The following is a 20,213-nucleotide window of genomic DNA, read 5'->3' on the forward strand; positions in this document are numbered from 1 at the left end:
GCTGAGGGTTACAGGGCAAACGGGTACAGACTGCAACTTTGCAACCTTTGCTGCAATAATCAGGTCTTTCCTACTCCCGGCAAAGGTGCCCATTGTCCAGGGTGACAAAGAGAGCAGGGTTTGCCTTGGCTGTCCCTGCCCTGCACTGCTCTTATGCACTCCCTCTGCTGGGCAGTAGGGCCAGGGATTGTCTGGAACACTTCTTGAGAGCTGCACATCTTGGAAAATCCTGTGTCTCCCTTATAAACCAGCTGAACTTTAACTAAGTCCTGATTTCTGACGCCAAATGATTCCGTGGTGCCAGTGTCCTGCCACTACATCAAATATTCCTCCGTGGTGGAAGGAGGAAGGTAAGATTCTGTCCCAGACAAAAATCCCGATGGCAGTGAGGGTGGGTGGAGGACACAGCAGCCTAGTGACTCCTGTGCTGTTCCTGACCCTCGCTTTCTTAATGGCTGCAGACAGTACCTAAACACCCTGGAATCAGTCGTGTTATTTCAAGCAAATGAGGCCGCTACCCCATCTAGCCTGGTATCCGACCTCCAGTAAAGGCAAACAGTCAGTTTGGGGGGGAAAATTACATCCACACTACAGGCAAGGTCAGATTAAATCGTCCTTGCCTCTCTGCTGCTTCTTTCCGACCATCAGGGGGCCTCATGCCACAGCCCTGATTCACCCAAGCTACTTGACGATATTCCTTCATATGGTTTTCCCACTTGATTGGCAGGCTCAGTAAAACAGACTGGGGTACACTCAAACACTACATCAGTACCTGTAGAGTCATATACTTGTGGTTCTAACACAGTGATGCTTGATTTTGCAAACTGAAGCAGAATATCTGGGGTTGGTGGAGGAGTGTGCATGGTTGGTCCCTTTCTATCTTTAAGAGTTGAAGTGCCCCTGATATCACTTGAACAGTGACACCCCCAATTATCACATGCATGCAGAGAGTAAAGGGTGGCAGTCACAGCACAATAATCTGATGCCATACGTAACTTCGGTTATTTGAAAATACTTTATCATTCCATTTCAGATGTAATGGGAACATGTGAATGCAGAAAAAGCATAGAAGAAAAGATGCTAATCATTCCAGAGTAGCTGGGACACTTCAGACAAACATTTGGCTAGAGAGAACCTTTTCTCCTGGCTTATCTTCTGCTCCTGGAGCCGGGGAGGCGGGCTGGGAAAGCACGTTCATGAGAGAACTGGGAACGCTGTGAAGTGACAGCTTGCCAGAACAGGAGCACCATCCATTTTAATAACCATTTGGCTCAATCTGAAAACCAACCAACCAGGCCAACCCGACAGTAACAAGAACAAGCTCTTTTTACTGCAAGCAATTGTGAATTCATGCCCAAGGCTGGAGGTCCTCTTCAAGTCAAAGGGGAGTTTTGTCTTGGTAAAAATTTCAAAGCTATTCACTATAGCTGGCATCTGAAAATCAAGTAACATCAAAGAGGGGTACCCAGCCCCACAGCTTCAACTCCAAGGCAAATTCTCTGCCACAGGGAATCTTCCTGAAGCCAATGCATAAGAAGGGCTTCCTATGGGATTTATAGCATTTACAAGAGAGAAGCAGGTATTTCTGCTTAGGAAAGGAGCTGACATACAATGACTGTGCTATAATTTCTGCTCAATTAAAAAGTGCAAATGCACTCCCTGAATCACTCCTTCAATTTCTGAAGTGCAAGCCCAGCCCCAGGTTCACAAGGAGTCAGGTGAAGATCCTGCATTGCCTCCTCTCTTTATGTAGGAGACAGATGTCCAGTGGACAGACACCTCTTGCACAGGGTAGGGAAGAAGGGACATGTCCTTGTGTGTCCTCTCCACAGGTACCCTTTAAGCAGAGCAGGACAAGCACAAGGACTGTCTGCACAGACGGAACAGCAGCACTGATCACAGGTTCTTTGTCCTTTATAAAATACCATGTAAGGTCTGGAGAAGGCTGATAATATGGTGTCCTAAATGTTGTCAGTGGCATAAACCGTTCCAGCTTCATCCAGCTTGTAATTAAACTGCTGTCACTTGCAGAAGATATCCCACAATGACATTTATTCTCCACAGCTCCCCCAAGGCAGAGAGCTCCGGGTCCTCAGCATTGTGTGCTCTGCCTCGCTGCAGGGCACTGCAGAGGTGCTTGGTCACTGCTGTTCAAAGACATCCCCCAGTGAAAAGGCTGCTGGGGAGAGACAGGGTGAGCAGAGGGGGAGTGGTTGCTCCTGAGAGACATTGTAAAACAAAAATTAATTTAAAATCCTCTTTAGAAGGCAAAATATGGATGACTCCAGAAACTGAGAAACAACCGTCAAGACAAGGGCAGTGTTGTATTCCCCTCCTGGGGATGGACACAACATTTGAATTCATCAAGTGACTATCTGAGGTCAGAATCCAAGCACACTTCTCTCCTTGCCTCACCAGCACCATGCCAGTATCCCATGCCCCTCGGGTCTCACATCTCTAACCACTTACAAATCTTCTTCCATCCACCAAAAAATAATTTCGAACATCTCAGCCAGGGAACGAATGAAAACAATAGGTAAAGTCAAAACGCAGTTCAGACAGGGCAATATTCACAGCTTTGTGTTGTTTAATGGTCAGCATGGCGAGCTTCGCGCGGCTAAGACCAACAAAAATCTGTCCTTGGTGAGCAAGCTGAGGGCAGGCAGGTGCTGCAAAGCTGCATGCTGGGGCACCGGGGACCAGCCAAGGAGACCGCGGTGCCGGTACGGACGGGGTCCTTTCAGTGCTGTGGGGCCGGAAAGCGCTTTTGTCGGCGCCACGGGGCAGCGCCCGCCGGCCGTGAGCAGAGCCCGCGGTGCGGCCCTGCCCGGGCCCGCTGAGGGACCGGCACCGCGCCCGCGCCCGGCTCCGCGCGGGGCCGCGCAGCGAGGGGCGGCGGCGCCGCCTGCCGGCACTGCCCGGCACTGCCCCGCACAGCTCAGCACAGCTCGGCACTGCCCGGCACAGCTCAGCACAGCTCAGCACAGCTCAGCACCGCCCGGCACTGCCCCGCACAGCCCCGCACAGCTCGGCACTGCCCCGCACAGCTCAGCACCGCCCGGCACTGCCCCGCATAGCTCAGCACCGCCCGGCACTGCCCCGCACAGCTCAGCACCGCCCGGCACTGCCCCGCACAGCCCCGCACAGCTCGGCACTGCCCCGCACAGCTCAGCACCGCCCGGCACTGCCCCGCACAGCTCAGCACAGCTCAGCACCGCCCGGCACTGCCCCGCACAGCCCCGCACAGCTCGGCACTGCCCCGCACAGCTCAGCACCGCCCGGCACTGCCCCGCACAGCTCAGCACAGCTCAGCACCGCCCGGCACTGCCCCGCACAGCCCCGCACAGCTCGGCACTGCCCCGCACAGCTCCGCACTGCCCGGAGCCCTTCGGCACTGGCACTGCCTCTGAACTGCTGGGGAAATGCTCTTTATTTAGGCAACGCGGGGGTTTGGGGAGGCTCGGTGTTTTTACTGCATATACGAGCTCCCCTCACTGCCTGAATTTCTCCTTTCCTGATGAAGGCTGAGGGGAACAAAGGAAAAAACTGGCAACAAGTTTCAGCAGTAGGACTAATGTAGTATATAAACACTTTCTGCAGGTAAAACTGCTTTTGAGTGATCTCCACGTTCAACATAAGCTGACAGTCAGCAAGGCCCAGGGCACCTGCACCCATGCATTGCCAGCACCACAGTGCATTCCCACAAAGTGTCCTGTATTTCCCACTGAGGTCTATAAACAGGTGCGCAGCCTCCTTTCCCTTCGGGTGAAATTCGCATGTCCCATATTCCCACTTTGCTGTTTCTCTTTCCAGCTGACACTCTTTGAAGTTGGGGGGGGGGGGGAGGGGGGAATTCAATCCACCAGCTAAATGAACGTTTCAGCAAACACAAGATGTCTTGGAAGGTTCCCAGGTCATAAAAAAAATGTACAATAAGACTCTGAGGCCCTTTCTTATTTGCTTTCTTTTACATTTGGCATTTTTTGGGTTCTATGTATTGCTATATTTTGGGTTCTTCAAAAATCATCGGAGTCAAAACAAATTGCAGACAACAACAGAGAGGAGAAAGAAACAGAGCAAGGAAAGGAGTTAAAATAAAAACAGAGAAATATACCCAAGTGACTGGCTTTCCTGCTCCCACATAAATAATGGACAGCCACTAAATAAGTAAGTTACAGGGCTCAGCCGAGCTCAGGAGACTGGTGGACATGATCCTGCAAGTTTATTAGAACACAGAAACACAGCTGGAAGGTGACCCGGGAGGTCATCGAGTCTAGTCTGCTGCTATCTCTGGCAGTGCCTCACCCAAGACCTCCACTGGGACCAATTTTTCTCAGCTAGGAAGAGATGGAAATACCCTACCACGATCAGCCCTGTGATTTGGGACTTGCACCAAAAAGCATAAGAGCAGAATTTGGTCCCCTTGCTGTATTACTGAATTACGTTCATTTCAAGGCATTCTCAAGCACACACTCCACAAAATCTTTTCTTGGTGCTACCATGAACTTTTAGGTTTTCCCGCAGTCAATTTCTCAGACCTGCCTTAAATTCAACACAGGGGTCTATAGGGCTCTGGCCAGTGTTAATCCTCAAGATAGTCCCAAAATCCTTCTGATACTCCCAAGAGATAACACATTCCACCCACCCTCCCTTCCCAGAAAACAGTTCCAAGATCTCTGGGCAGTTATTGGGAAGAGAGTCCTGAAAAGATTAACTGTGAATGTTACTTTTCCAGCAAGGTGCTAAATGCGGTGCTCCCGGATTTACACCTTCCCAGGGTTTGGGTGGGCTGTGTCTCACTTAATTGTAGTTGTCTGCCATGCAGCCACGTCATTTGAATCAGTCTCTCCAGGTTCATGATAACAAGAGATGGGCGTTTTATAGGGCAATTTAGGTACTTTTAATTTTGTTTCCACTTAAAGCTGAAACAAATCCTTCTCAGGTGATTCACTGACTCCCCTTCAGCTTCTCTTCTCTCTCTCTAAAGGGAGATTGGATAAGAAGAAAGCATGTGCTTCCCAGCAGTCAGTTTAGGTGAGGCAGATCCCAACCTTACTGTCAAGTGTAACTTAGATTTTGCTTGCATGTGTAAGCACCCAGCAGTTGCTTTCCTTTATGCTACATACTCCTAGTGAGAATTAAGCATCTTTCTCTCCCTCACCTGAACCCTTCTTGTCTCTAGCATCACTGCTAACAATCTACTCTATTCCATTTTTTTTAATTAATATTTCTGCCTTTGCATCCTGTTATTTAAAGCTTTAAGCAGGCTTGCTAATGGATCCAGTATGAGATAATATTACCACATAAGCAAATACCATCGTAATTATACCATAAGAACGACAGCAATGTTTCCATACTAAGAATGATGCCAATGTCTTCCACAAAGGATGCAGGATTCAACCTGTCTATGCCACTGATTTGCCACCTCCCTTCACTACATCTCAAAATCAAAGGGAATGTGCATCAGCGGGAGGAGCAGCTCTGACTGCCCAAGGTACAAGTTTGCCTTCTCATAATCAAACTTTCTCCATTTGTTTGAGTAGGATGAACCTGGGGGACAGACACTAGTCATAAAATCTGCTGGATTTCATTAGCACAACCCCAGATTTATTTCAGAACACTCATTTGAGGAGTATTTTAATGGTGTATATTAATTTTGCACTTCATCACTACAATTTAATTGCAAATGAGTGCCACTGTACATAACTGCAGTAAGCAAATGCAAGTTTAGTACCTGTTTAGCAATAACATTTCAAGCTCATTTATGTAATTAGTAACACTCCCTTGTTTTTTTACAGGTTCTCTTTCAGGTTTTTCAAAACAATAAAGCCCATTGAGTTTTCACTCTTTTGCTGCTGGCATGCTTTCTGTACTTCTCCTTGGACAGTGAAACCTGATAAATAGGATGGTAAGTTCCAGTGTCATTAAAAATCACTTTCTCGGGAATTCCTCTTTCAGATCTTGTGGGCTAGCAGACTGCACTACAGTGGCAATTTTTCATGTGCTTTAGTAATGTGATTTTTGAAGTGAAAAAGAATGAAAAAAACCCACAAATTAAAAAAAGCTGTGCAATCAGGTTCTTATCTGGTGTAAAGAGAGAACATCGAGCTTGCTCACTGCCAGCACAGGCCAAAGCAGGACTGACTGTGCGATCACTGACAGCAGATTTCTTCAGCCCAAGAGCAGGCATGATTCTGCCAGCGAACCTGCAAACTTCTCTGGCCTTCCCTGCAAATGCTCACTCAGCCTTCTGGAACACAGCTGCCCCAGAAAAACCCCACAGGAACCTGTCCCTTTACCCATCCATGTGTTGAGACAAAACTACAGCACTGCAACAAAGCCTCTACAGAGTTATTCAGACTGTAAAAAAAGTGGGGTTTACTGGTTCTCAGCCTGATGTAGGATCACGTGGGTATCTACATAATTTTTCATAATGAAAATTTTGACTTCTTCACAACTTGAGAAGTCAGGTACTCAGAATCCCCACACAGAGAATCTTGTTAAGGTGACACAGGCTGTTGGATAGTTAGCACATCCTGAAATTAAAAGCAGTTGCTGCAAATCTGACTTGGTGACTGCCAATACTGCAAGAGTTCTTAGCCACATGATGACCATACTGTCACCCTCACACAAGCCCTGCCACAAAGACACATGTAGATCAAAAGTATGTGTTGTTAGGGAGCAATGTGCTGCATCTCATCACATCATACAGGTCTGCAAGCCCTTGCATGCAGAAAATACCTGACAACACTGGCTCTGCTAAACACTGTTTCTGAAATTACTTACACAGGTCTAGCATAGGCATCTGTAGCAGTGCTATGGGCCAAACCCTGCCATTCTCATCTTTATTCAAATGGATGTTTTTACATTTCACCTATGCAAGAGAGTAGGATCAATCCCATTCATTTAGTCAAGTCAGAAAAGGTTTCACCTGAGGTTTTCTGAGCTGAATTCTGATTCCAGGAAACGAAGGAACTGGTCTCGTCCTACTGGGTCCTTCAGCACCTCATCCATAGAGAAACCCCATCTTTTCACACGCTGCTGACTAGGTTCTTTGCTGTTTGGAGAGAGAAGGGGAAAAACAGATGGAATGTGCATCTCTGCCTGCTGTCTGAGCAGCTGCTGCTGTTTCTGTTAAGTGAAGGGAGGAAGGTTATTAGATAAGATGTTGTTTTATTCTCAAGATTTTTCAGAAATACAAGTTAGCAAATTACATAAAAAGCCGATAGAGTGGGGTCATCTTCAAAGCAACTAGAGGACTTTAAATCATTATATGATTTGAATCATTAAAGGACACTAATTGAATGTTACATATATGGTGAAACAAGAGAGAATGTGAATTATATTTTTCAGAGCAATTTTTGATAGGTTTCATTTGAAGAACATCATACCATGCCTAAATGATTATTCATTATGCACTTCTTGCATCTCTCCTCAAATATACCTTAGGATTTCTTGTGCATCAAGGCAGAAATGTCTCAGCAATGCTCCCTGGGTCACTGGTGAGCTCCAGAGCATTTCCTTGTGTCCCACACAGTGCTGCCTGGTCACTTGGAACTGGCTTCAGATTTTCAGATCCACATTTGCATTAGAAAAGCATTTCCACTAAGAAGCAGTGCAGACAAAGTATCTAAAATGATTACTGGTTTGTGGTCTTATATTTTTTAGTGCCTCTGTTTTTTGCATGTCTAAGTCTCAGACGACTAAAAAGTATCTTCCTCCCACTCTCCATGATAATCAGACTTTTATTCTGTGTCTCAGCTGGGATACTGAGATGCAGAGGCACCCAAAATCACTAGCAACCTTTCTCCTAATTATTTCTTAACACAGCCCATCTTACAGAAGCTGTTGTTTGAATTGCCAGACATGTTGCAGAGATGCCTCTGGGCAGAGGTGGTGCCCAGGAATCACAACGAGAATCCTATAAGACAGCCTGCATCAGAGCATAATCTGGGTTCACAAAGTGTTTGAAAGCTTCTGATGTGATGGCGTCATACTATGAGACAACTACTAAAACACAGCTCAGCTGCTCACATTTGTGACAGCAGAGCTATTGTTAACAGTACATATCTATTAAACTATGCGTCTCATCATGTCCACAGTGATTCCTAATCATGGAGCCTTAGGCGACAGTGGCGATCTGTGCTGAAGACAAATAAGCCAAAGGGGTAAATAAAATGCCTGCTTTCATTTTTTCTCGGTGTAAAGGCTAAGCAAAATTGATAGGCATGTCCTCACTCGAGGAGCAGCACACTTGGGATGGCTCCTCCTGCGTTCCCTCAGGAGTCAGCAGCGCTGCGGACAAAGGTGCAGATCCAGCCTACCTGTTAGGTGAGCCAGCCTGGACGTCAGGACATGAAAGCCATGCTTGTGCAGAGCCACACACAATCTAAGCTCAGGGAATCTCCTACTGAATCCAGAGATCTGTACCTGCTCTTCCTGCAGCTACACAGTGCTCTAGCACACACACAAAAAAGGCCAAAATGCTGTCTAAAATGGAATGCTTTCCGTGGCATTTCCTGAGTCCTGATTGCCGTGGAGGATGAACTGTAGTGGCACGGGGCTGCCCATACTCAGCAGCCAGCCTTGCCACTAGCAGTGAGAGGCTCTTTGTTTGCCTGTGCAAGGGCTCTGCCCTCCAAACTGAGGAAACAGCTTTGCAGGCAACACAAGGGGATCTTGGGGATCATTTAATTATTCATGCAAGTTGCAACTAGATGCAGATGCAGTTATTTTTTTTTACAATAGAGAATAACATGGAAATACAGAGCTGTTTGTTTTTCCATGTCCCCACACTACAGTTTTCTCTTTTTCATCTGCAAGAAAATCACCTGCCTTAACTCTGAAATCATAGCAGAAGCCAAGCATTTATTTTAAATTCCTATAAGGCTCTGACATCAGGTTAATTGTATTCTTCAGGGACACAGACGTCTTTTCTGGGATTTGCAGCTACGTCAACAGATGCAGAAATAATGGATGCCTGGATTACCATGTGGGTGAGGGTTTTTGCAGAGTGGTATTTTGCAAGGGCTGTATCTGGTACTAGCCCTACTAGGGAGGATGGAGAAAATGAGAGAAACTAGCTGAAAAATAAATAGCAATTACTAAAATTATGTGAAGAGGGGCAGAGGTTAGGAAAAGAATGGAGTTCTGTGACTACAGAGAAGCAGGTGAAAACAACTTTCACATCCCAAACTACTTGTTTGCTAAATGGGGTGAAATCTTGTCCTTTTCCTGGAACACTGATTCCCCATGAATCAGTTTTCTCAGGCCAACAGCATCTCTAATTTGTTATTCAAGAACACACAGGATTAGATCTGGCATTCTCTTATCAAAGATTTGCTAAAGTGAACCCCACACTCAGATCTGGTGCAAAATGGCAGCAACTAAACACTGGAGAAACTGCTGAGCCCTTGCAGTTGTTGGCCACAGGACGTGATTGAGTAGTGAAGGTAATATGGGGCATGGTAATACCATTCAAATTTGCTGTGGGAGCTGTTAGGCATAGTGGCAGGCAGGACAATTCTAGCCCCTTTATGAGGACTGTGGATAGGCTGTGAAGGAAAGAGATACAGACACAGGCCAAACTTCCCTTGCACCAGCATCACATGGGCAAAACATGATCTCTGTTGCAGTGTTCTGCTTGTTTTGGTTTTAAGAAACTTTCTGAGCTGCAAGGCATTGAATATCCTACAGACATTCCTCTCTCTTTTCATCTATTTGACACCATAATGGAGAGAAGTCAGCTTGTTCACCAACAGGTGAGGCCTGAACTCACTCTATCAACCTATTACAATTCTGACCTGCCAAGTCTCACACATCACACTACATTCTTCTGGCTCCTGTGCCAAACTCACTCTGCACAGCAGGAATGGCCACTACTATGTAACTCATCCCATTTTGCCAGCAGTACCTTTCATGGGATTCCATGACAGGAGCAGGGCTGGAGCATTGCAGCTGGGGAAGAGCAGGCTCACAAGGGTCAAATGAGATGTGCTGGAACAAGTTTGTCTTAGTAGTATCCTATAGCTTTAGGCTCCTAGACCTGAGTCTGTGCATGTGCTTGACAGTTATGAGAATCTCCATTACCTGACTTAGAGAGTCCTATACATCAAGCCATATGGAAGTAGAAGGGCTGAATAATTTATACACACCAGTGATAAACTTTAGCTATGTTCTTGAATCCTGTAGTACAGGCACAAAATTTCCTTTCTAAACAGGGCAGTGTGAAGAGCATACAAACAAAATGGCAAGACAACTCTTACATTAGTTAAAACTACCAATTATTTTTTACCTCATTTCAATGTCCCACAACGCTGCATCATCACTTATCCAGGGATTGGAAGGCTCGGCAGGAGTTATAAAAGGGTCATATTCCACATACTGCTCTGTGTAAGCTATTAAACTGGCAGGTAAAAAAAAGGGGGAGAAAAAAAAGAAGAAAGAAGAAAGAAAGGATTTGAATGCTCCGTCACATGTTAGAGAGGTACAGCATTTCTTTTTATCCTATTGGGTGGGTTTTGGTCTTTTTTGGTTTTTTTTCTTTGTTTTTTTGGTTTTTTTGGGGGGGTTTATGTGTGCTTCTTTTTATTTACAGGGATTAGTCAGTTTCTCAGCAACCACAGGAGACCCTTTTCCTAAGGATGATGCATGCAAGGTTTTCTCTGCAAACACCCACTAGCTCACTGCAGTATTTCCCTCAATAGCAGCATTTTCCTCACTCTTGTCTCTACTGAGATGCCCCCAAAAAACCTGATGAGGCAGCAACTGGATTGCTATGGCAGGACTTCCCCCCGAGAGCCATGAGAAGAATATGAAGTGTGTGTCATCCTGTTCATTTGTTGCGTGTTACTATTGCTTTTGAAAACTTTTGCACCCACATAAATTTATGCACAATGAAAAACTCACCTAAACAAGGTCATGGGCTGCAGCTAAGAATATGCTTTAATCGTTGAAGGATCATAGTCCTAAGCATCAAAGCTTTGCCTATAGATAATTTTTTAGTTCTGTTGGTATGGTACCTAGTCTAACAGCACTATTGTAAAATACTTCAAGAGTAATAATTAACTTAGACTATAGGAAATTATATGCATGTTGGAAAAACACCTGGCCTTTACACTGGCTTGCTTCATGGTGAGTCAGTTAAGGCATATAGCCTCTAATCCTTGCTAGGATGAGATTCAAAGAGCTTTCTGGGAAAAGGACTGTGTCTGCTTGCATACATGGTTCAGGAATTCCACTGAGGTTGAGGCTAGGGCTGCATTTTTACTAAAGAAAGGCAGCAAATATGAAATAAATCAAAAGAAATTTCTTCTAGTCTATATTGGAAATACTCTAAGGCACTTTATTTTTTGCCTATGTCTGCCAAGTAATTAACTAAGTTAATTATATCTTCTCATACTGAACAACCAATGTACTTGCACAGTGATTGTCCATGCTAAACTTTACCTCTGGTTCTCCACATCTCAAAAAGGCAGGGAAATGAAAAGACCCTGCAAAACAAAGGGTCATAAAAGGCAGAAAGTTTCCCTGACCTGCTCTATAGTAATTATTTCTTTTTGTTTGTCCTAGCTCTTATCATGAGGCATTAAAATCATACACTTTTGTAACCACAGCAGGTTCCCATTGCCCCTTAGGGCACTCGGGGCTGTCTCATCTCATTTCATTAATTACATTTCATGACTGCTGTGGGTCAAGGGTTGGAGGAGGGAGCAGCATCCAATTTCACAGAGCAGCAGCAGTCCCTTAGACATCAAGGAAAGAGAGGTTGGTTAAAAAAGAAAAGAAAGCCAAAAAAGGATCAATCAGGAGATATCTGCTGTGAAACCTGAATTGCCCCTAATAAAATAATAAGAAGGCATCAGAGGTGCTAGTAAAAGTACTAGCAAAAAGGAAAGGGGAAAAAAACTAAAATGAAACAAGGGGGAATTTCTAAGTACATTTTGCTGATTTGGTATAATGGCAGCAGCAGAATCACTGCTTCATTGTCTAAAGGAGGCTACAGGCAGGGGACTCCTAAGGAAAAGCATTTTTGTCAAAATGCAAACCTGGCCTTCTGGGTGGTAAACCGAATAGCTGGTAGAAGAGGTGGTGGGAACAGCTGACTGAAGGGTGCAGAGCCTGCCTTGAGAACCCAACTGTTGCTCAGTCAAGGGGGCCTGCTGCTGAGCCTTCACAGGAACTTTGATGAGAAGCTGAAAGGATAGCACAGATTTTCATCTAGGGAACTTAGATTGCTTCTGGTAGGAAGATGCTCATTTTCCCCCAGCCATTTCGGTGATGCTGTGTCAAATGAAATTGTACTAACACTGCACAATGCAGTCAGGGAAAACAATAGGTAGAATATATTGATAGTTTTGCTCAACAGTTCTCAAAGCTCAGTGGCTAAAACTGACAGTGCACAGGTCCCAAGTGAGAAAGAATGTAGAAGAAAGACAGTTTCCAAGGTGCATGGAGCAGCTGAAAGATGCCTGCTCCCACAGTTGGTACAGATCTACTCCTAGAAGAAAAACAGGGAGGAAGGGGAAGAAAATATTTAGCAGCAAGCATTTATCTCACAGAAGCTGGAGATATCCTTTGGAGAGCCTTCTTCTGACAGACAAGGGCTATCCCAAGAATAGTGTGAATTAATGCAAAATGAATACAACTGATCTATTACTATTGAAAAAAATTTGTGTCTTATTCCTATAATTTGTTTGCCCTAGTGCTTCCTGACTTATTTGCTCCTTGTTATTTCCCTCATCCTCCCTGTAAGTGCCTTTGTGCTATACTGAAAAATTGGCAGATGGTGCCACTGTCAGGCTTGATTGTTGAAGGGAGCATGCCAAGAAGTCATCTCCTGTACCCTGATCTGCCACAGTGTCACCTACACTGCTCCGAGAGCAGGTCCAGCCAAAAAATTGGCTTGATAATCACAGCATCTCCTTACCCAGCAAATTTTGTTCCTAATGCTTGTAATCAGTGTTTTAATGAGTCTTTCAAGGCTGCACAGGGGTTTTTTTGTGCAATTGTTCAAGTCAGGTAATCCATGTTCATTCCTCCACACCAGTCCCCACCCCTGCAAAGCCACTGGATCCATCAGTTCCTCTATTTCCCTCCTACCTGTTCTGCAATGCTCCACATCCAGGCTGACCTTCCCATCACTCTCCACACCAAGTCCTGAGACTCTATCAATATTGCCAATATTCAAATCAATATTCAAAGTTAGCACATGACCAAACACCTCCTCACAAGATGTAAAGACCACAACCATGACTTTCATTCTTTAGAATTCTTAAGAATTATTTAGAAATATAAGGTTCTTCACCCACAGGGTGTTTGGCCACTTCCCCAGGGAAGCAGTCATGGCACCAGTCCTGCCAGAGTTCAAGAAGTGTTTGGTCAATGCTCTCAGGCACAGGGTGTGATTCTTGGGGCTCTCCTGTGCAGGGCCAGAGGTTGGACTTGATGATCCTGGTGGGTGCCCTCCAACTCAGCTTATTCTGTGATTCTGTGATTCTGTAATTTGACTATTCTCATTTTATTTGCTTTTCTCCTAGTTATTATTTTGTGCAGGTTTTGATAGCAACATTTTCTTCTCCAACTTGAGAGCAATTAAAAAAGAAAAAAAAAAAAGAAAGCTCTTTCAAACCAGGAAAATTATTACTGTCTCAGTATATTAAGGTAATTGAAAATAAATTCAGTACAATGACATTTTTTTGTTAAAGTACAAGTATATGGTCTTAATTAAAAAGATCCAAAACCCCAAAACATAAATATAAATGTGCTCATTTCAATCATACAATGCATTGCATGCAGGATTTCAGGGAGCCTCTGAATATTTTCTCTTTAATTAGATACATTTTCATTTTAATTGCTAAACTTCATGAGCCAATAGTAACTTACATTGGGCCTCTCACCATTTAATTTACCTAGTTTAGTACATGCAGCTAACTACAGGTGCAGGCACTGCAAAGCACATTTCATATGGTAATCCTGTTTTACTTTGCTTAAACAAAAATTCCTCTATTAGGAGCCAGCCCGTATCCTATCCTTCAAGTTCAACACAGTTTTGCTTTACAGGTGATGTCACTGAAGAGCATGGCTATCCCTACCTTCATCTCAGTAACTACTCTGCAAATGTGCATAACTTAGAAGTACCTAAGTAAATGACTGTCATACACAACTAAATTTGAGCTTGTTCTTCACCTATTCATACATTTCTACCAAAACTAAAAATTCTTCAAGTCAACTTGCGCCTTGATTTGCTTCTTAGAAATCCACTCCTTAAAACACTTCCTTGGGTAGTCCAGGTACAACCCCAGTACTTCTCTAAGGGTTTCACATGTAAGTGAGAGCAGGAACTGGTCCTACAACCCCAGTATGAACAGAGATGGGAAAACCATGTGCAACTAATGCAAACACAGCTCCTCCCCCAGAGCTGTGCCAGACTAACAAGAGATGAGCACTGAGAGTTCAGCCAAAAAGGGAAGAAAAGGGTATTTTCAAATTGAGACAGGAATGACTTTTCTAAAAATAAACCCTAGGGTAGTGAAGGGGTGGGAAACAAGTCCCACAAAGGGGTTTTTTCTTTTGTGAATACTTTTTTTCTTTTTCAGTATTACAGGTCCTTATTTTCCACTTATTTTTGCTCAGTGGCAGAAGAGTGAGTACAGAAGTGTCAGCAGCCAGCAGATAGGCAGCACAGCTGGTCAAGGAGGGGAAAGGATTGATGCACAGAAAGGGGGTCAAGCCTTTGTACTTTGCTGCCTGCTCTATTTCTACAAATGCCAAATTGGAGATGGGGAAATCATCAAAATGGGGACACTCACCTTTCTGCTACTTTGGACATCTTTAAACAATGTCTCTCTATCTGCATGTTCAGAAAAGTTATCTGAGGAGAGAGATGACAAGGACATTAACAATCTAGGAGTTCTGCAGCATGTATTGACAATATCCCAACACAATATTGATTTATCTTTCCAAACAGCTTGAAAGTAACTCAGAACGAAATGGGACCCTTCCCTAGGTATCAGAAGCTTATTAACTGTTTCCAATAGGAGGCTCCATTGCCAAACTCAAAGCCCTAGGGGAAGCTTCAGAAGACATAATTGAAAGTAGAAAAGACACATATTTGGAGCCAAGGTTCCTAAGACTACTCAGGGTACAATATGATCTCCTTTTTACAAACACACTTTGCTCTCCCATTTCTCTTACTGACTGGCATCACAAGACCAGTAACATTTTACAGCACACTTTAATTCTGCGATTAACCAGTTCATCAGCCTATGATAAAAAAGCTCAAGAAATGTAGCATCCAGATGTACCTCAGAAGACCACCCAAAAGCTGGTTGCCTATGAAACTTGTTTAAAGCTGCCTTTAGTAAAATGCTGATCTAGTCATTCCTGTTTTGTTTCTCAGTGAGGGCTGCTTGTTGCAGCAAAGTAATTTTGAGGGAGAGCTCTTCCTGCCAGGGCAAGGATGTGTGAATTGGCTGGTCACTCCTTGGCAGGATTGTCCAAATAACTTTTCCTAGTTCCCTAAAAGCTCTGACTGTACAATCTAACAGTCATGCACTGAAGGATGACTTTCCTCACCACCAGTCCCCAGCCTGTGCCCAGCTACACTGGCCTTTGTCACTGCTGACTTTTCAGACATCCTCAATGAACAGGAATTACTGTCTTATTGTCTGTGTCTGGTCCACAGACAATAACAGTAGATTCAAAGGTCAGTATCATAATATGTATCACCATACAACTGCACTGCTTAGTGAACACCTACTAATATTTTACATAAGTGAGGAAGAAGGATAAGCATGTGAGGATCAAGGACAGGTAAAACATACAATTGGTTTTGCTGATATTTCAGTAACTTTCTATGCTTTTTTTTTCTTTTCTTTCTTTCTTTTTTTTTTTTTTTTTTAATCTGGTAGCAGTTCTCAGAAGAGTTGCCATACAGCCACCTACTTGCTTCCGGAAATCCTCTTTTGTCGTTTTGCGCACCGGTTGGGAGGGCAGGTGTACAGGGCTTTGGGGCTGAGACTCCTCTGTAACCCCATACACTGACTGTGAGGAACCAAGGAACAAACACAAGGGATTACAGCATTGTTCTGTTACACAGTGAGGAACAGGGCAGTATGCAAAGCCGTAAGGTAACAAGCCAGCAATTTTCTACTTTTTATACACACACAGGTCAAAAATCATTCAGCCTGAAGCAAAATTTACAGATCAGACCATGCTTGCTGATGTCTGCACTTGGAAGGCCTGTAGGCATGTTAAGAGAAGAGTTTGTGTTAAATGTTAAAATGTAGCTGATAATTTTTAAGAGCACTGAAGGCTGTGTGCATTAACATTTGCAGGATGAACACTGGGAGTTGTCACTGGGTGAACCAAGTGGTAAAAGAAAATACTAAAACCTAATTCTGGTAAAAGAAAATACTAAAACCTAATTCTGTGCTGCTGTCTTTCACTTGATTTTAATTTCCTGGTGTAAAACTACATATTGAAGAAAGCGCTTAACCAGGTCAAGTCAATGGGTCAAGTTCACATCAACTTCTCTAAACAAAAACCTGAAGACTGACTTGTAGCCATTCATTTTCAGGACAGACACCTGCACTAAAAGTAATACAATTTATTCTTTCACTTAGTGCTTTTGCTTTTCAGTAAAGCTTCTAATAGACACGTGAACAGCTCTGCTGCAGTTTAACTACTTATGGAAGTTCAGGAGTCCACTGTTCCATCCAAAAAACATAACAAGTGATGAGACAACAAGAAACAGCCTGAAGCTGTGCCAAGAGAGGTTTATATACTAGGAAAAATCTCTTCTCTGAAATGGTTATCAAGCACTGGAACAAGGCTGCCCAGGGTAGTTGTTGAGTCACCATCCTTGAAATTATTTCAAAGACAGGAACATGGTTTAGTGAAGGACTTGGTTAGGTTAAGGTTTTGAGTCACTGATCTTAATGGTTTTCTTCAATCTAATTGATTCTGTGACTTCATATACATAGAAGTGCTCAAACTTGCTGGAAGTCAAAGACACCCAAGTTGCTGATGATGCAGCCTTTGAAATGATTAAGGCAGGTAAACATCTCATTATCTGTGCCCAGATAATTTCTTGAAAAGGAACCCAGGTATTTTTGCCAATTCTTTTTACTTTTATGGGAGCGTGGAGCCATCAGACATTTGGGACATAATGCCCTTCTCAGCTCTACCTGTCAGCCAGTCAGTACAACTTTGCTGGTAAAATGGAAATAATAAATTCACCAAGGAGAACAAAACAGAATTTGTACTATCAAAACACTTGTTTTTGTTCCTCTTGGTAAGTCTCATATACAGTAGATGTCAAGTATGATTTACATTAAAAGAAAACAAAAACAGTGAACCAAACCAACTCCAAACAAGCAAAAACAAAACCCAGGAACTCAAACTGACCTTTTTCACTTTTTGTGGGTTTTTCATACGGCGACACTTTCTAATGTCCATTTCTGTGGTGTTCACACAGCCTGGCTGAAAAGAAATGATAATAGTGTTATTCCTCTGTTAAGAATCTTCATCCTACCTTACCTTTATAAAATATATGATTAGATCTTGTCCAAAACTCTTTCTTGAGATTTGTGAGCCATAAATTGCTCTTGCTAAACAAGAGACAGCATATGCCCAAGGATGCCATGTCACCATTCAACCCACTTACTACTAACTTTGGCACCAAAAGGAAATAGCTAACGGGGGGGAGCTTTTGCTAGGAAGTCTGAGACAAACTGAGTAAGCTGCTTTTCTTTCATAAGTCCAGTAAATAAATTTCCAAAGTTCATATTTTTCACATATTTCCAAATCAATAGCTCCAGAGATACACAAGCCCAGAATGTCTCAAATAATCTTGTAGACACTCGGTGCATTTTGAACTATGAGGAAAATCCACGTGGTGACTGTAAAGGCAATGTTTTTGTGCATAAAACATTTACTAGTAAAAAAACTTTTCCTGTCAAAACCTGGAAAGTCTCATCATTCAAAAATAGTTTTACCACAGGCCTGTGCACATCCCAGAATGCTCTCTCCTGGCTGTCCAAAATCTTTCTTTCAGTTTTATCTTTTTTCCTGTCGATTCTGAAAACAAAAGCATAAGTGAGTATGAGTCAATGCTTTCTTCTTTAATACAGTTCCTAGCTGTGATTTTTAACCCCAAGACAAAAAAAATTCAGAAATCAACTTTTTGTACCGCAATGTCACACTCGCACTTGCAAGGGCACATGCCATGAACAAAATAACACTGATGTTTACACCCACACAGGTCAAAAGAGATTTTCCTATTAATGCAGAAAAATTTAATACCTGTTTTTCATCTGGTGAGGAAAACTCTTCCTGGTAACCTGTTCCCATACTCTGATTTGACAGGCTGGGAAAGTCTATAGTTTTGTCTGTGTCAGGAGACCCACCAGGACCTGTTTGTTCCAGGTGAAGCTCCTGGCTGGTGCTGAACTCAGCAGCCATCAGGAGAACTGAACTCCCATCAGGAGACCCCATTGCACCCCAATGCCCCAGCAGCACCACTGGCATGAATACAGATTGCAAAGGTGCATCTATCCCAGACATTCCCAGCAGCAACAGCATGGGCAGCACTTGTGGCCACTCCTCCATAGAGCTTTCAACCCAAAGACTGGCTCTGCCTGTGTGCCCCCAAACTGGCAGAGCAAGGGGTGACAGCACAGCTGACCAAAGCTGAGCTTGCTGCATGGCCCCTACAAACCAGCACCCAACCCCAGAGAGACATGACTGGGCTGGCACATCAGGAACTCAGTAATTCCAGCCCTGATGCAGCCAGTGAACCAACTCACTGAAAGCGCACAGCCCAAAGGCCACTGGAGGTATTTCAAAACAATTCCTGGCAGCAGTGAGCAGGCGACATCTGGCACCTCACCCAGCTTTACACATGAGCACAAAGTCAGCACCAGCTTGCAAGATCTACCTGCACAGGGACTGGAGGAGGCACATGGTAGGAGGAACAGCCTCCACACCTTCACTTCCAGAGCAGGACTGAGTAAAGCTCAGTGCCCCTGTGCTGGGTTCCCACATTGCTGCCACCAGGACAATCAAAGCAGTGAGGACAAAAACCCCAATCCAGCTGTGATTTCTGACCACCAGGCTCTCTCTCATCTGTTTTTGTTTTTGACGGGCTTGGCTAAGTCTGTGCTGGAAATGTACCAAGAGGATAGGAATCAGGGGACTAAAACTGAAGTTTCTGAACACCACTCCCAAGAAAAAGACCAAATTCTCCACTGTTTGGCATCCCTAGCTGAATTTTCCCCTTGCAAGGCTGAGATGAGAAACAAGCTCTGTCACAAGCTCTGTTCCCACACAAAGCCAGAGCAGGTGCTGTACTGCACTGAGGACACCCAGCCCAAAACTACTTTTCTGAATGAGTCCTTCACAGCTGGCCAAAGGGGAAGGTGAAGCCTATTCCAATCTTACACCACAAAGCACACACAAATTGGAGGGACTCTTTGGAGACTTCATGAATTCTCTTCACTGACACTTTGTACTCAACCCAGACTGTCATCTCCTATCTCCAAACTTACTGAAAACTCAGTATTTCATATTTTAAACTATGAAGACCCAAAGCAGCTAGATGCTCTATGGCTGCAGTTTTTGAAGCAATGTGGGCATAACAAAGGGAATTCTGTGTGCAAACAAAAATGTGGAAAACAAAGCAAAACTTGGTGAGCAGGAAGAATGTTTTCATGTATTTTTGATTTCCCCCACCCCCCTTTTCCAGTTAACTTCAACTTTTAGTTAACTGTGAATAACTATGTGAATTCCATCCTGGTCTTTCTGGAAACCTGAAGACTGAACCATCACATGAACTGTGAACCAAGAAGCTGAAACTAGCCAGCAAAAAAAGTTGATAGTGGCTAGTTCATGATTATGCTTCAAAGAAAACAGAGTGGAGAAAAGATGAATAACCAACAGTGATCACAATGAGTCTGATATTTATATTTCTTTCTTAGGTGATAATTATATGTTTTAGACAGAATGCAGACTTTTGTTTTGACTTACACTTTTTTTTTTTCATCTTGGCAATAGCCTTTAAGTAACTGAAAGTACAATTATTATCCTAAGTTCTAATTTTCTCTTCCAAACAGAACACTGCTATTCTGGTAGGAAAAAATCCCTTAATTACCTTGCAATTTAAAAGATAATTACCATATATATTAAATGGTACATAATTGCAATGTTATTAA

At 43.7% G+C, this 20,213-nt stretch overlaps 1 protein-coding gene across 1 annotated transcript in view; it reads right to left on the reverse strand.

Annotated features, from left to right (window-relative positions):
- The window catches only part of RGS6 (regulator of G protein signaling 6), a 102,004-nt gene that overhangs the window by 40,096 nt on the left and 41,695 nt on the right, over positions 1–20,213 (reverse strand). The window contains exons 7-12 of the mRNA XM_062494244.1: positions 18,000–18,081; positions 17,410–17,484; positions 15,946–16,044; positions 14,811–14,872; positions 10,295–10,405; positions 6,932–7,057 (exon numbers count right to left, since the gene is read on the reverse strand). Of these exons, the coding sequence (XP_062350228.1) occupies positions 6,932–7,057; positions 10,295–10,405; positions 14,811–14,872; positions 15,946–16,044; positions 17,410–17,484; positions 18,000–18,081 (555 nt within the window). The remainder of the gene's footprint in view (positions 1–6,931; positions 7,058–10,294; positions 10,406–14,810; positions 14,873–15,945; positions 16,045–17,409; positions 17,485–17,999; positions 18,082–20,213) is intronic.

This window comes from Cinclus cinclus, chromosome 6 (genome assembly GCF_963662255.1).
Source record: "Cinclus cinclus chromosome 6, bCinCin1.1, whole genome shotgun sequence".
NCBI classification, from domain to species: domain Eukaryota; kingdom Metazoa; phylum Chordata; class Aves; order Passeriformes; family Cinclidae; genus Cinclus; species Cinclus cinclus.